General features: G+C 37.6%; 1 protein-coding gene across 1 annotated transcript; it reads left to right on the forward strand.

Moving 5' to 3' along the window:
* The first annotated feature begins 763 nt into the window (after nucleotides 1-763).
* On the forward strand, nucleotides 764-2214 carry LOC103433656 (putative receptor-like protein kinase At3g47110). Its single transcript, XM_070820249.1, has 2 exons — nucleotides 764-1058; nucleotides 1157-2214. The coding sequence occupies exons 1-2, from the start codon at nucleotides 764-766 to the stop codon at nucleotides 2212-2214; spliced, it is 1353 nt and encodes a 450-aa protein (XP_070676350.1).
* Nucleotides 2215-17964: the final 15750 nt, after the last annotated feature.

Genomic DNA, 17964 nt, shown 5'->3' on the forward strand with positions numbered 1-17964 from the left:
AGGGCAGTCGGATTACGGCCGCGTTGTTTGGATATCCGCATTTAAGAATTTCTCCGGTTGATGGGGCTGCTGATAGGAAACAAATAAAATAACAACAAAGTCTTATCCCACTAAGTGAGATCAACTATATATATATGAATCTTGGCTGCTGTTTTGTGCCATGTTTCCCCTTAGATTCAAGTAGTTCAAGTCTTTTTTTTAGAATTTTTTCCCAAGTCTTCCTATACCTCTTTGACAGTGAGGCTATGTCTCGTAATCGCATCTCCTCACTGAATGAAGACAAATCCACTACAATATTAACCCAATAATGAAGAATCAGAGTCCTCTTTTCGAACACTGCATTCAACAAAATCACAATTAAAAAAAAGCAAAATGAAATCTGTAATCAGATTTGCAACAAAATGGAGCTTTCGTATACTTGCTGCATGAAACTTCTGTTTAAATTCCTTCCCGGGTTCTTTCTCTTATGCATGATCACGTGCCCGGAATTCGTCTTTGGAAACGAATCTGACCGCCTCGCTCTGCTGGACTTGAAGAGAAGAATAACAAATGATCCTCTCCATATCATGAACTCGTGGAATGATTCGACAGATTTGTGCAGTTGGATTGGCGTTACATGCAACGTTTCAAACAAAAGAGTCGTGATCTTGAACTTGGAAGCTCAAAAACTGGTAGGCTCCATACCACCTTCTATCGGAAACCTTACTTATCTTACTGGAATCAACTTCATAGACAACAATTTTTATGGTGAAATTCCTCAAGAATGGGACGTCTAGCAAGCCTGAAATACCTCAACCTGTCTTCGAATTCCTTGGGCGGGAAAATTCCAACTAATATATCTCGCTGCACGCAGCTGAGAATGTTTGATGTTGGTGCAAATAAGCTTATTGGGTCAATTCCGGACCAACTCAGTTCGTTGTTGAATTTAACTCATTTTTGGGTTGATGACAACAATCTCATTGGAGCAATTCCGGATTGGATAGGAAACTTTTCTTCCCGGTACGCAATCTCTCTTGCTTACAACAATTTTAAGGAAGCATACCAAATGCTCTCGGGCGGTTGACAAGCTTGGGAAGATTCATAATTCCATCAAACAAACTTTCCGGTACGGTTCCTTCTTCAATCTATAATATATCGTTGATATACTATATTACAGTTACTCAGAACCAGCTGCATGGAGAGCTCCCACAGAATGTGGGGACTACTCTTCCTAATCTTGAGATATTTGCTGGCGGTATCAACAAATTCACCGGAAGTATTCCTGTTTCGTTGTCAAATGCTTCTAAACTTCTATTTCTTGATTTTGCCGAAAATGGCCTCACGGGAAAACTCCCTGCTGAAAATTTTGGAAGTTTGAGAAGCTTGTTGAGACTAAACTTTGACGACAATAGGCTTGGAAGTGGGAAAACAGGTGACCTGAATTCTCTCAGTTTCCTGGCGAATTGTACTAATCTTGAGGTGTTGAGTTTTAGTCGTAATCGTTTTGGAGGAGAATTGCCAGAATCCATAGCCAACCTTTCGACGAAACTGAGAATTTTTACAATGGGTGGGAATTTAATACATGGAAGCATCCCTTTCGGCATTGTGAATCTTGTAAACTTGACCAGTCTAGGAATGGAACAAAACTCTCTTGGTGGTACTGTCCCTGATGCAATCGGAAAGCTTCAGAAGTTGCAGGGGATGTATTTATATCTTAACCAATTTTCCGGGACAATCCCATCGACGCTAGGCAACTTGACTTCGGTCACAAGGCTCTTCATGGAGGGGAATAGGTTTGAGGGAAGCATACCTCCAAGTCTTGGGAGCTGCCAAAACTTGTTGATGCTTAACCTTTCTAGTAATCAGCTAAGTGGCACCATACCTAAAGAGGTTATCGAGCTTTCATCCCTTTCAATTTCTTTGTCCATATCGAACAGTTCTTTGACTCGTTCTCTACCATCTGAAGTGGGCGAGTTGGTACATCTCTCGGAGCTAGATGTATCAGGAAACAAGTTATCAGGTGAAATCCCCAAAACCCTTGGCAGCTGTGCTAGTTTGGTGCGTCCATATTTGGAAGGTAACGAATTTGAAAGAACAATTCCTCAATCTCTGGCCAAGTTAAGAGGCTTGGAAGAACTTGATATTTCATGCAATAATTTATCTGGCCAGATTCCTGACTTTTTGGGTAAGCTTGGATCTCTACAGCAACTCAATGTTTCACATAATCAATTTTAGGATGAATTGCCCTCGGAAGGGATATTTTCAAATGCGAGTGGTTTCTCGATTCTTAGAAATAATAAGCTCTGTGGTGGCATCCGAGAATTACTTCTACCTGTATGCACCAGCAAAAAATCTAAATCATCTCGAGGACTACTTTCCCCAAAAGTAATAATCCCTCTAACTTGCGCACTTGCATTAATAATTACTCTCATGTTTCATTGCTGCTTGTGCAAAGGTGAAAAGTCAAGAAGTTGACCTTTAACTTCACGCACCGATGAGGACTCGAAATCATGTGTCTCTTATTTACAACTCTTTGAATCAACCAACGGGTTTTCAAAGGAAAATCTCATTGGTTCGGGAAGTTTTGGTTCCATATACAGAGGAGTACTTTCTAGTGATGGCGGTAGTAGCTGTTAAGGTGTTAAACCTTCAACAAGAAGGAGCTTCCAGGAGTTTCATTGATGAATGCAAAACTTTAAGAAGTATAAGGCACTGCAATCTTCTCAAGATCATTACTGCATGCTGTATTTTTCAGTTAAAAACTAAGTTGCAAAACATTACGAAGGGAACATATTCAGTTTCAACATATTTGCAACGAATTAAAGATGTGAGGGATCATCTTTCTGCAGCTGGTGTAACATTTGGAGATGATGATATTGTGAAATTGGCACTGAAAGGTTTGCCTTCTGAATATAATACCTTCAGGACAGTTATAAGAGGCAAGGAAAATGTGATCACTCTTAAGGAGTTTCGATCCCAATTGTTAGCTGAGGAAGCAACTACTAAGCAACATTCAGTTTCTGAGTCTTTTGTTACTGCAATGGTTGCACAAGAAACATCAGGCAAAGGCAAAGCTCTTATGTTAGGAGAAGAGCCTTCCAGTGGTTCCTCACAGTCACAGGCTTATAGTGGTGGTTCAACTAATGGTGGCTACAATAATCATTCCTCTAACTACAATGGAGACTATATTTCGAATGGTTTTCAAGGAAGAGGTAAGGGCAGGATCAATTTTCACTCCAATTCAAGGTATAATGCAAGATCTTCTAATCCAAGTACTAGAATTCTTGGAACTACCAAACCTCATGTTTCCACTTGTCCCGAGTATGGTTATGAAGTTCCTACATGTCAAATATACAACAAAAAGGGTCACATTGATGTAGATTGTTTTTAGAGACATTCCTCTACAACTTCAACACCATCCAAAGTTCAATGCCAAATTTGCTGGAAGTTTGGGCACACTGCAGTTCAATGTTATCACAGGGGAAACTTCACTTATCAAGGCAGATCACCATCTTCCAATCTCTCTGCAATGCACATTGCATTTTCTCTTTCTGCACCACAAGAACAATTCTGGGTTGTTGATACTAGGGCTACTTCTCATATAACCTCGGATCTCTCCAATCTTAATCTAGCAACACCATTTTCTCGCAATGATACAGTAACAACTACAAGTGGCTCAGGTTTGCCAATCTCTAATACAGGCTATACTACTCTTCATAATCCTAAGTATGCTTTCGAGTTAAAGAAAATATTATCACAACATTTTTTATTTATATATCGACTATGTAAAGATAACAAATGTCGATTCATTTGTGATGAGTTTTGTTTCTGGATCCAGGACAAGATCACAAGGAAAATCCTCCTTCAGGGACTGTGTAGAGAAGGTCTCTATCCTATACCCTTTCACATTCCATAGCATCTCATCACTCAAGCACAAAAATACAATGCATCCTTTCAGCAACAAACATGTTATCTTGGCAGTCAAGTCAAAATAAATTTGGGGCACCAAAGACAAGGACATCCTTCCAACATTGTTACTTCTGCAATGTTAAAACAATCCAACATTCATACATCTTTAGATCATGTGTCTTCAATTTGTAAATCTTTTTTGGAAGGCAAGTTTGCCAAGCTTCCATTTGTGTTACAACCTCTAGAGATCATATATAGTGATGTTTGAGGTCCTTCATCCATTGTTTCCATTGAAGGTTATAGATTCTATGTAAGTTTTGTGGATGAATGTACCAAGTTTACTTGGATTTTCCCCTTAGTAAATAAAACTGAAGTTTTTGGTGTATTTGTCAACCTTCACAGTTTTTTGGTTACTCAATTTTCTACAAATGTGAAAGTATCTCAAAGTGATGGTGGGGGTGAATACTCCAATCACAAATTCAAACAATACCTACTAAAAAAATGTATAATTCATCAGAAGTCAAGTCCATATGCCCCTAAACAAAACGGTCTAGCTGAAAGGAAGCATAGACACATACTTGAAACAGCCATTACTCTACTTCAAACAGCAAAGTTACCACCTAAATTTTGGTTTCATGCTTGTGTCATTTTTGTTTATCTCATAAATAGAATGGTATGTCAAACTCTTCATATGTCATCTCCCTTTCAATGCTTGTTTGGAACCCCACCCTCTATATCTCATCTTAAAGTCTTTGGCTATGCTTGTTTCCCACTTTTAAAATAGTTGAACTCTAGTAAGTTGCAACCTAAAACCTCACAATGCATATTCATAGGCTATGCATGCCAGTATAAAGGTTATCTTTGTCTCTTATAAACAAAATATATGTCTCAAGACATGTTTTGTTTGATGAGACAAACTTTCCTTATTCATCCATCATTACCTCCAACCATGCATCACCACTCACTACATACACATCATCATAATTACAACCAACAATTCCTTCTTCACTAGTCAATTCACATAACAATATCATTTCAACTGCTACTACCACTAATGCCTTAGAGTGTTCCATGTCCATACTTGTTAATACTTTGGGATCTATGGAATCTCTCCCTCATCATTCATCATTTGCTTCATCAATTGCAGATACTACACAGTCCCCAATCCCTGTTGATCTTAATTTTCAACTTGAAAATCTGTCAGTTGTCCTTCTCATACCCTCGGTGAGTTTGCACCCTATGCAAACTCGATCTAAAAGTAGCATATCCAAGAAGAAGGTGTTCTCAGCTACAGTTAAGTCATCTACACAAGTTTGAAAACCTGCAACTTTTAAGTCTACTAGTAAAATACCAGAATGGATTGCTGCTATGGAAGATAAGATCACTGCCTTGAAATCTCAAAATACTTGGTCTATAGTTCCATTGCATCTAACAAAAACTTAGTACGCTGTAAGTGGGTCTATCGTATCAAAACCAATCATGATGGTTCAATGGCAAGATATAAAGCAAGCTAATTGCAAAAGACTATAACCAAGAGGAGCGAGTTGATTACAATGAGACTTTTAGTCCTGTAGTGAAACCTACCACAGTTAGGTTAATTTTGGCATTAGCATCTTAGTTTAAATGGTCCTTAAGGCAAATGGATGTGAAGAATGCATTTCTTCATGGTGATCTGCATGAAGTGGTGTATATGTAAGATCCCAAGAACTTATTATTGAAGAAGAGAAATATTTGAAAAAAAAAATATATTGTGCTTATTTATTGAGAAGATGGTGAACGTCATTACGAGTTTGTAACATCTTTCGGATTACTTTTAGGAACTTGAATGAATTTTTAAGATAATTTCATGTTGTACCAATGTGTCGATGACGCAAGACAGCTTACAAGTGATGGAATTAGCCACGTGGAGATCAATTAGACGGCCACCTTCCGCAAGAGAACCTAGTAGCTTATTCATGGTTATATATTGATAAGCTCCACCATGCTGCTAATTTATAAGAATTATCAAGAAGCCTTGTTGTCAACTTTGGATTGGCATACAAGGATGACTATTGGAAGTTACAGGTTGGACGTGGCATTAAGTAGTTCTATGAGCATCTACAGTGATTTTAAACCAAGTATTTGAGCTGCTTGTAAGTAGCCTTGCAGCTGAAGGTGGCAAGAGCGGTGTCAATGCTTTTATCATGCAATTGACACCACTTGCATGTAGACTTTCTTTGCCTCTATGTCAACCAATGACAAGCTAATTGGAGCAACCATTTCCCTATAAATAGGGACTTCATTCTTTTGGTTTTGGTTACCAACTAGTGCACGGGTTGGACGCTGTAGTGAGATATATGGCTACATGCAAGCATGCATGTTAAGCCTTTGTAGAGAAGAATTTTTTTTGTTAATCTTTCGAAATTCGTAACTTTCAATCCAAAATTTCGATTGAGGAATAGTTTTCGTCTACATGTTCAGTGAATCGAGCTCAACATTCTAAGGTAAATTTTGAGGAATTATTATTTAGGTTTGAATAATTCGTTCAAATTGGGTTTATGACTAATTAGGCTTAAATCTTCGATTCAAGCTTGTTCTTGCATAATTTGAGGGCTTTGAAGCCTATTTGATGACTGGACAACGATTTCTCAGACATTAAGGTAAAGATTTACATATGATCAGATTTTTGGGATTTTGTACAAGTTTCATATGGATGAGATTTAGAAAAAAAATTGATGTTTGACTCGAAATTCATCAAATTTAGTCCTTAAAGGACGTTTGTATGGAAGAAGTGAGTTGTACTATTGATGGATTGTGTTTTGGCTTGAAAGATATGTTGAATTTCTGGGAAAATAGACCTCAAAGCCACTGGTTTCATACCAGGGACTGAACTACAAAAATAGTTTTAGTTTTGGGGTAATTGTGTAAATTACTAAAAGTTTGGGGTCCAAAGTGCAATTATCAAAAATTTTGGGATCTATTTGAAATAATAAAAAGTTCAAATACATAATTTTTATTCTGGTTAAGTGAAGGTCCCTATTGGATATAGTTGTTGTTATGGGAATAAAGTTTAGTCATTATATATGGACATATAGTGGCATATTGTAATTGTTGAACTAGGGACTCCAATTACTCGTAGTGCTTGCGTTTAATCGAGGTATTGGTGAGGAATATTGCTTGCTTGGCTTGGAGACCAGGTAGGAGAATCCTCACTTACCCTAGTTATGGAATTTTGTGCATGTATGTATATGTAAATATACGAATGCCTATGAAAGCTACATAGATTTTGTTGTGATAGAACCATAAGGAAAAATGGTTTTGTTTTATATCATGATATACATGTTGTTTTATGCTACAAATTAAAGTGATGACTTGAGAGTGAAGGGGGCATAGCGACCGCCTTGGGTTTCGATCCCCTAAACCTCCGGAGGGGATACTACAAAGGGATTAGTATCGCTACCTTTCTAGGAGAGGTACTAGGACATCTAAGGGTAGAGCATTAAGGGACACTCTCGCTACAACTTACCATAAGTATATTCGTTCGGAGTTGGTCCAGGTAAGCGAGTAGTTGGTCATTAGACTGGTCATCAGGCATGTAGCAATTTATTGGGATCCCTATTGTTTTTTTAAAGGAAATTGTGTGAGCATATAACCTATTTTCAAAACTAAACAAAGCTTTTGTTGTGCATCAATCATTTTCCTATAGTATATATAGTGTCGTATACTATTTTCAAACCTAGCTGGGGTGGATTCCCTGAGGGGGAACGATGAACGTTTGTGATGCTTACCATTACTTTATTACAGGTCTGGTGCACCTATAAGTAGACGAACTGGACAAAAGTCGGGACTAGCGTTGTTTGTTACTTGTCAACTTCTCAGTTGTTCATAGCCTCATCGTCTTGAAGGGATTTTTGTAGCCAAACTCAACGTTTTGCATTTTCAAATCGTACTAAAGAGTTGGTTTAGTATGATAATTACCTTAAACTCTTTGGTTTTGTTGTAGATTGTGAAATTCTTTTCCTATGTAAAAATTTTATCCAAATTCAGTTGCCCTTTTATTCTTCGTTTTACCAATATAATTTCCGCTTCCGTACTGCTCAAAAATAAATTATTTTATTCCCCTCAAATAGCCTTACGTTCTATTAGGAATGTAGTGCTATAGTGTTAGATTTTAACACTATAGTATTAAGTTACTAATAGAGCATGGCATTATTACGTGCCTCTTTTTGGGGCGTGACAGTATATGTCTCAACCACAAGGCTTTGAAAGTTCAATTCATCCCTCTCATTATGTTTGCAAACTTAGGGAGTCACTTTATGGTTTGAAACAAGCTCCCCGAGCCTGAAATGAAAAATTTACAAGCTTTTTACCATGGTTGGGATTTAAGGCTTCTCTTGCAGACCCATCATTGTTTGTGCAACACACTCATCTTGGTACTATTGTTCTCATTTTATATGTGGATGATATCATCCTAACTGGCAGTTTATCTCAGTTGATTGATAAAGTTGTTTAAGCATTAACTAAGGAGTTTGACATGAAGGACTTGGGTCAATTACACTATTTCTTGGGGATACAGATAACATATCAGTCTCATGGTCTCTTTGTTTCCCAAACTAAGTACAAAAAGGACTTGTTCAAAAAGGTTGGTTTGCAAGATTCAAAACCTAGTGCCACACCATGTTTGCCTTATCACAGGTTATCTAAAACTGAGGGCACTCCTTATCACAGTCCACAACAGTATCGAAGCATTATGGGAGCCTTGCAATACTTAACCTTTACAAGGCCTGATATTGCCTTCTCTGTTAATCAATATTGTCAGTTCATGCATAACTATAACAACCCGTCTCGGATATTTAGGAACATATGGGTATTGTGGTAAATTCAATTGGGTTATGGGATATTTGTTTAAAATATTATTTTTGGGTCTTCTTTGGTATGCCCAAGTGGGGCCCACCATTAGTTTTTGTCCCCCAGCCCAACTCCTCATTTGTTCCCCTTCCCGTGCACACCTTCACTCTCTCTCCCTCAGCTCTCTTTTCCCCCGAGCACCTACACACATACACTAACTCTCTCTGGGACCTCCCTCACCTTTCTTGTCCATCTCCCTCCTCTGTGTGTGACAACTCCAGAATTTGGACACCCCAAGAATTGGTACAAATGCATGAAGTAGCTCCAGCGGGTCTCCATTACCCTCTACATAGGTAGGTCTCGAAAAACACTCCAAAGATTTCCTTTTTGGTTCCCATATTTCACTTCTAATCATATATGTGTATTGTGGGCGTTGAAACATCGAGAAATCGCCTCGGACGAGCTAAACTTAGTTTTCGGCATGTACCCGTGGCTTCTATGGCGTTTTTAGGCCAACTCCAGCCACCACACGCCTTGAAATTAGTACGAATCTCTTCCTTGTTCCTTGGGCTTCATTTTGGTATATTGTATGACCTGTTTTGGTCATGTTTTGGGGTTGAACGGAGCTTGGAAAGCTTCGACTTTCCTCTTCCTTAAAACAAGCACACCCCGGCCAGAAACTGGGTCAAACCCAACCCAAGAGCACTAGGTCGGCCCAAAGAATTGGGCCATGGAAGCTAACCCAAGTAACCCAACCTAGTCCTAAGCTAACCAAACCCAATTCAAAGTTGGCCCAAACCCATGGGCCTTGTAACCCGACCTAAACCCAGGCCCAATCTCTAAACCTATTAACCCATTAAACCCCAAACCCCTTTGGACCCAGACCTTGGGCCTTCGGCCCAGTAGCCCCAAACCGTGACTTGGCCCGTTGATCGGCCTTTGACCCGACCTATTTGACCGTTGATCGTTGACCTGTCAACATTGACTCTTTGTTGACTTTTTTTCGGGTTTCGGTCGGGACCCCTCCTAGACTAATTTCGACGTCCTAAATCCGCTTATGAAGTCCATTTTCCAAAATTCAATCGTTATGATAGAGTTTTATTAATTAGACCCTTTATGTGCTTAGGTGCGATTATTAGCGACGATTACGTCATAGCTCTTCAACGATGAAGTATCTGTGAGTGGACCCTTTCTAAAATGCATGTTTTAATAGTAGAAATGCATACATGAAAAGCATGATTTAATGGTTACATTTTATGAAACGTTTTATGAGTAAATTAGATTTACGCTTTATGATTATCATGCTTTATGAAGAATATTTTGAAATACCATACTTTATCGAATTTATGTTCTTTGTAGTATATATGATGGATGACTATATACTATTTATGAACATGTTTTTAAACTCTTTGTAGTATTTATGATGAATGACTATATACTATTTATGAACATGTTTTTACACTCTTTGTAGTATATATGATGGATGACTATATACTATGAAGATGTTTTAAGATATATGTACTTATGTTGGAAAGATTATATTCAATGTTTTTGTGCGTATCTGGTGGTCACTGTCTTGCCTACGGGCGTATGTTCTGCTTACGAGCGATTGTCCTCCTATGGGTGTATGTTCTACCTACTGGCATATGTTCTACCTACGGGTGCGTAACGGTCCTGTCTACGAGCGTATGTTCTGCCTACAGGGCGTATGTCCTGCCTACAGGCGCGCGATGGAGAGCCTTCGGGCGATTTGATACCACTAGTTAGCACACTATATATGATATATGTTTTAGGAAATGTTTTATGGCATGCTAAGGTTTTCGGAAAAACCTATTACCTATTATGTTATACGAATTTTCTAAACCTGGGGGTTAGTACGTTGTTGATTAACTATTTTATTACTACTTATATATCAACTTGGTCCACTCATATTTTGTTTTGCTCCCCCTCAGGACTTAGAATCGAGGCGTACAATCCCGGCGTCAAGGCACTCCCGCATCGGCGTCTTTGAGTCCTTTCAGTGTAGGACCCATCCTTTTGTTCATTCAATTTTATATTATTCCTTTTTAGTGTCTATGATTAGTTATATGCTCTGAACACATTCCATAATTGCATAATCATTGTATTTGAATTTATAAGTATTGTTTATATTTATTTGTTCTCATGCATCCTAATATGTCTTTGTCACCTTCGGGTGTCAACCAGCAAGTGCCTACCCTGATGTTTGGAGAACATCAGGGTCAGGTGTGTCAATAACCCTATGGCCTCCCATGTTGTAGCTATCAAATGCATCCTACGATATCTTAGTGGTATTTTGGATTATGGTCTTCAATTTCGAACAAGCAAGTTACAATGACAAGCTTATAGTGATGCTGATTGGGCAGGTGACCAAAATGATAGAAGATCCACTTTTGGTCACATTGTATATCTTGGTTCAAGTCCTATATCTTGGGCATCTAAGAAGCAACATAATGTTTCTAGATCATCTACAGAAGCAAAATATAGGGCATTGGCAATTACAGCTGATGAGTTAGCATGGATAAGGCAGTTATGATGTGATATGTGTGTACCAATTTACACTGCACCAATGATCTATTGTGACAACATCTCAGCAATTGCATTATGCTATAATCCTATTTTTCATTCTCGAGTGAAACATATCAAAATAAATTATCATTTTGTGCTGGAACAAGTCATTCGAGGTGATCTCCATGTTGATCATGTGTCATCAAAAGAACAATTCATAGATATATTAACAAAGGGACTGTCTGCACCCTTATTTCAGCTTCATTGTTCCAATCTTATGCTTGGTTTCTCCAAGCATATGATCGAGGGGGGTGTAAAGATATAGAATCGTCGGATCATGACAAGTGTTAATAGATGAATGAATAAGCTTGTTATGGTAGTTAAATTAGATAGTAGAAGATTACTTAGTGTGTAAGGAAAGTCAGGCATATATATAATTATGTACTATAAGATTCATTCATTGAATACAAAAAGGATAATTTAGTTGTGATTCTCCCTCTCTCTCTCTCTCTCTCTCTCTCTCTCTCTCTCTCTCTGAGACTACACAGAAAACTCCATCAATGTTCTTCATAAGTTAAAGATTAACACAAACCACCTTAACCGATTTTCTATCATCTATCTATCTATCTATATATATAAAGGGAGAAGGCCAAATAGGTGAAGCATTTCAAAATGCCAACACAGCCCCTTTGTTTTCTTCACAACCAAACCCAAAACATTTCAAAAAATGAGGATAAACTAGTAAAAAAAACATAAGAGTATAAAATTGTCTTAAAAAAAAAAAGCACAAGCAAATTAAAAAAACGCCCATCTTAACTATAACAATTGACAACTGCCAGATGAAAATACTTGCACTTCAAATTCATTTTGACCCTTGGATTAATCCTCCCACAAATACTGCATTGTGTCCTATCTTTCCGAGAGAGAGGAAAAAGAGTAGACCTCTCGAACACCACATCTAACCGCAATGATGAGATGAAACTATGGTCTAAAATATCCATAATATCCCGATATTTTCATCGAAATTTTCGTGTTTTTGGACTATCGATATTTTTTTGAACTACCGATATTTTCGACCTTGCTAAGTCACTCATGTATCTTACCATGCAATGTATAAAGTATAAAATATTATACTAATTCATTATATATAAATGATTATGATGTGTTTAAACTTTTTTCATTAATTACTACATATTTTCTACACTCACAATGTTTGTCAGCTCGCTATATAATCAACTTAAATCAGTTATATCTATCATGCAATGCATTTCCTTCTAATTTTTTGTGATAAACTAATAGATAATTGACTAAATAAACATCTTGCAAAGTTTCAATAAAAATTTTCAAGTTTTTCTTATAATTTCCGTGGTTTTTATTCAATTTTTATCGATATCGATAATATCTCAATATTTTCATCGAAATTTCCATATATTTCCGATATCATCGATATTTTATAGCTCGGATGAAACCGCCATCTACTACATGTTCTACAGAAACAACAGGTCAAACATCGGAAAAAATGAACCCACTTTCGTCTTCCGCACAGACCCCTCTTCTTCGTGTTTTTTCGAAGTTCCTTTGAAATCCACACTCGATTTAGACAAGATTTCAGGTGATTTTTCGTAAATTCCTTCACTTTTTGTCTTTACAATCAATTTCGATTGGATTATTATTGTTGGGTTTTCAATTAGAAAAAACCTCAAATGAAGTATGAGATTTCAAATTCCGAGGCTTTTGCGATTCTTCGTCCTAATAAACGACTTGGGTTTTGCATAGTGTGATTCTTCTGTTATTAGAGATTCCAAATTTTTTGAAAACAGGGTTTTTTAAATCCTCTCAAAGTAGTAGGATATGGAAATGAACTCTACTGGAGAAGTAATTCATTGTGTTCAAATTTCACTGGGTAAGTTTACTTTCATATTAATTTTGGCAATTTATTTGTAGTCGTGCAGAAATCAAGGAGAAGACAACGAGAGGGAGGGAGAAACTGACAGATAGATATATTAACAAAGACTCTTCCTCTACATCAACTGATTCTTATCACAGGTAACTTTCAATCTCGGATTCTCCGTGATCTCTGCATTCTTTTCCAACAGTTGTCCACCATTAACCAAATTCATTTTTCCTTCTATTTTCATGTATGATTGTTGGTTATTTTCTTTTGAGTGAAAAACTTGGATTTGTTTCTTCTCCATGTAAGTGTCTTTATGTTTCCCTCTGCATTCGTTACATTCCAATGAAGCCCGTTGGTGAGGTTCTTATGCTTACAAGGAAACTCTTGGCTCTGGGGAGTTTTTGTTTATATTAATCCATTTTCCAATTATTTGTCGTGCTTTTTCCATTAGGTTTCAAATCATTTGTATCGGTGCAGGCGGTGGAGATAAATGTGATGTGTGTTGTCTGGGCGAGACTCGCCCAATATTGTAGTTTTAGTAGTATGAAAATTTTCTTCTACATTTGATTTTGCTTTCAATTCTTCTTTTTATTTTCATGAAATTTCTAATCTTCCTTTAGTCATGAGTACCTAATCGATTTCCCTTTCTATTTTTTATCCGCCATTTTCTCTAATTTTTGTCAAGATGTGGTCTGCATTTTCTCTTTTCCAGTGTATTTGAAATTCACTAATTCAACCTCAAATGTTTGTCGTATTCATCTCACAGATATAAGCAATGTGTAGAGCCTCGACTGAAGAGTTTGATAACGACTGCTGTATAGGATAAATATGCAAGTCGGTCATGGAATTTCTTCTACTTTTGATTCATTTTGGTTTTTTTTCCTAACCACTATTCATAAGTGGAATTTCTTCTCTTCATTTTTCCAGTTTTGTTGAATTTATTTTCTGTTCACATCTTTCCTTTCGTTCACAAGTTGATGCGTGAAACAATTAATTGCCAGAGTGCATCATTTGGTTTCTATTTCTGTTGGGTTCTTAATATGGATGAGTTGGTTGTGCTTATAACATATTAGCCAAAATGTTTAATGTAATATGAAGTTATTGTGGTTTTGGCATTCTTTAATTCCCTCCAAATGGAGTTGATTTCAATTATACTGCACATTTGAGGTTTTTTCTTATTACAACAATGTCTGCTTAATTTCAACGTGGTTTCTTAAATTTTTTGGCAATTGGCATTTGTACGTTACTTTAGGGTTGATCAAGTGCACAGCGATTGCTTAATTTCAATTTGATTTTTTTTTTAGTGTGATTTCTTTTGGCTTCTGTTTTCTCTTGGTTGTTTTTACTGCACATTTGGGTTTTTCAATTGCATGATCATCCACTTTTAGCTTCTGTTTTTTTTTTTCTTTCGGTTAATTGAGTTTTATTCCTCCTCCATAGTTCTCAATTATTAAACTTTTGTATTTTGTTCTCTATCACATTGCTCCTTATTCCTTAATGTCAATCTTCTCATGCATTTTCACATAATTATTAAATTGAAGTTCTACAAATCAGTTTCTGGAATTTACTAATCGTGGAACAAACAAGTAACGAGGTCTGAAATTTGTTTTCTTTGTAATTGATACTGGCATTCTGTTTTTGGCTTGAGGAGGCTTTGGCAATGGTTAAGTTTTTGTTTTTGGTTTCGGTTTTGTTTGAGGAGGCTTTGACAAATTTGCAGAAGGAAAACCCAAAGGAGCATTGCTTGTTTTGCACCTTAATCCATCCACCTTCTTTACAGGTATGCCACGTTTCTTCAATTTCTGAATTTTATCTCTACAATTCGAATTAAAATATTGGACAATATTTGAAGATGAACAGTTGGCTAATTATCTTCCTATTTGGAAAAAAAAAAAAAAGATAATTATCCTCCTAAACTGAGCGGTTATAATTTAAACATGTTGACAAAAAAAGTGGCGTTTGATGGTCATATGAGAAATGTTTCATTTGATGCCAACATTGTAGTTCCTCCAACCTTAACATATTTCCAAATGCTATTCATCCAATAGTTCTGGAAGCCATTTTTACATCCCCTTAACCCATTGTTTGTTTTGTTTGGTTATTACTTTGGTCATGGTATCAATTAATGAACGAATCTCCTTGCAAGTTGTGCAATACAAGCATACTTTTGGAAAAAAATATAGTTGAGCCAAAAAATAACAAAAGGAAAAACAAATAGAGGACATCATTTAGTCGACATATAGAAAAAGATTGCCCATTCATATACTCTTAAGGGTCTTCTTCCTTTTATTATTTCCATTTGGTAGATACCATATCATGCTTTAGAATTTGAAAAAACAGAGTAAAGATTATGTACATTTGAGAACTCTTTTTTATTTATTGTAACACAAATAGATTTTCTTCTAATGAGGAAAGGGGATCGTATAACTTGTAAGGATTGCAAAGTTATACCAGGAGAGAGCGTGGCTAATCAACATCGCTTGTTGGTGATGGATGTACATATCAAAAGAGGGAAACAAAAGAACAAGACTTGGAAGTGCCCAAGGACTAGATGGTGGAATCTAAAAGAAGAAAAACAAGCCATTTTCAAAGAGAAGGTAATCACCCAATGTGTGTGGGATAGAGAGGGGGAAGCTAGCCAAATGTGGGATTCCATGGCTAGTTGTATCCGAAAAGTAGCAAAAGAGGTATTAGGAGAGTCCAAGGGCTTTGCCCCACACCAAAAGGAATCTTGGTGGTGGAATGAGGAGGTACAAACAAAGGTGAAGGCTAAGAAGGAATGTTGTAAAGCCTTATACAAGGAGAGGACCGATGAAAATGGTGAAAGGTATAGAAAAGCGAAGCAAGAGGCGAAGAAAGCGGTCAGAGAAGCTAAGTTAGCGGCTTACGACGATATGTATAAACGACTAGATACCAAAGAAGGAGAGTTGGATATCTATAAACTAGCTAGAGCAAGGGAAAAGAAGACAAGGGACCTAAACCAAGTGAGGTGCATCAAGGATGAGGATGGAAAGGTTCTTGCTACAGAGAACGCAGTTAAAGACAGATGGAGAGGTTATTTTCATAATCTTTTCAATGAAGGACATGAAAGGAGTGCTTCTTTAGGGGAGTTGAGTAACTCAGAAGAGTGTAGAAACTACTCTTTTTATCGTCGAATCCGGAAGGAAGAAGTGGTTGTAGCTTTGAAGAAGATGAAGCATAGAAAAGCAATAGGCCCAGACGATATACCAATCGAAGTGTGGAAAGTTTTGGGAGAGACAGGTATAACATGGCTCACTGACCTTTTCAATAGGATTTTGAAAACGAAGAAGATGCCAAATGAGTGGCGAACGAGCACTTTGGTGCCTATCTACAAGAATAAGGGCGACGTACAAAATTGCATGAACTATAGGGGTATTAAGTTAATGAGTCATACAATGAAGCTCTGGGAGAGAGTCATTGAGCATAGATTGAGGCAAGAGACACGGGTTTCGGACAACCAATTCGGGTTCATGCCAGGGCGCTCAACCATGGAGGCAATCTATCTCTTACGAAGATTGATGGAAAGATATAGAGATGGGAAAAAGGATTTACACATGGTCTTTATAGATTTGGAAAAAGCGTATGATAGGGTCCCAAGAGACATTCTTTGGAGGATCTTAGAGAAGAAAGGAGTACGAGTAGCATATATCCAGGCTATAAAGGATATGTATGAAGGAGCAAAGACTGCCGTAAGAACTCATGAAGGACAAACCGAAAGCTTTCCCATAACTGTAGGATTACATCAAGGCTCATCCTTAAGTCCTTACCTTTTTGCGTTGGTAATGGATGAGTTAACAGGACATATTCAAGATGATATTCCTTGGTGTATGCTTTTTGCAGACGATATAGTGTTGATAGATGAAACTCAGGAAGGGGTAAATGCAAAGCTTAACCTTTGGAGAGAAGTGTTGGAATCTAAAGGTCTTCGCCTAAGCCGATCAAAGACAGAATATATGGAGTGCAAGTTCAGTGCAGATGGAGGCCAAAACGAGTTAGGGGTGAGGATCGGAGATCAAGAAATACCAAAGAGCGACCGTTTTCGTTACCTAGGATCTATCTTGCAAAAGAACGGAGAATTAGATGGAGATCTCAACCATAGAATACAAGCTGGATGGATGAAGTGGAAGAGTGCATCTGGCGTGTTGTGTGACCGCCGTATGCCACTGAAGCTCAAGGGAAAATTTTATAGGACGGCAATAAGGCCGGCGATGCTGTATGGCACAGAATGTTGGGCGGTGAAGCATCAACACGTACACAAAATGGGTGTAGCGGAGATGAGGATGCTTCGTTGGATGTATGGGCACACGAGAAATGATAAGATTAGGAATGAGGATATCCGGGGTAAAGTAGGAGTAGCCGAAATTGAAGGAAAGATGAGAGAAAATCGGTTACGGTGGTTTGGACATGTGCAAAGAATGCCTACTGACGCTCCGATTAGAAGATGCGACTATGGGACAGGTTCAGGGCCGAAAGGGTAGAGGAAAACCTAGGAAAACTTTGGAAGAGACTCTAAGAAAAGACTTAGAGTACTTGGATCTAACGAAGGACATGACACAGGACCGAGCACAATGGCGTTCTAAGATTCATATAGCCGATCCCACTCAGTGACTTGGATTTTCCAAGTCTCCAACCGAGAAGTTTTCCTCACTCGAAAAATTAAGGGAACACTACCCCAACCTACATGCTCCACTCAGAAAGCTTCAACATACAAGCTTCAACAAAAGAAAATTCAAAGAACTTAGCGAAGAAGGCTTTGGTGTATCTAACACAATACGTTGAAATGAAGGAAAACTTATTTATTGATATCC

The sequence above is a fragment of the Malus domestica genome, chromosome 04 (assembly GCF_042453785.1).
Source record: "Malus domestica chromosome 04, GDT2T_hap1".
Taxonomy (NCBI): domain Eukaryota; kingdom Viridiplantae; phylum Streptophyta; class Magnoliopsida; order Rosales; family Rosaceae; genus Malus; species Malus domestica.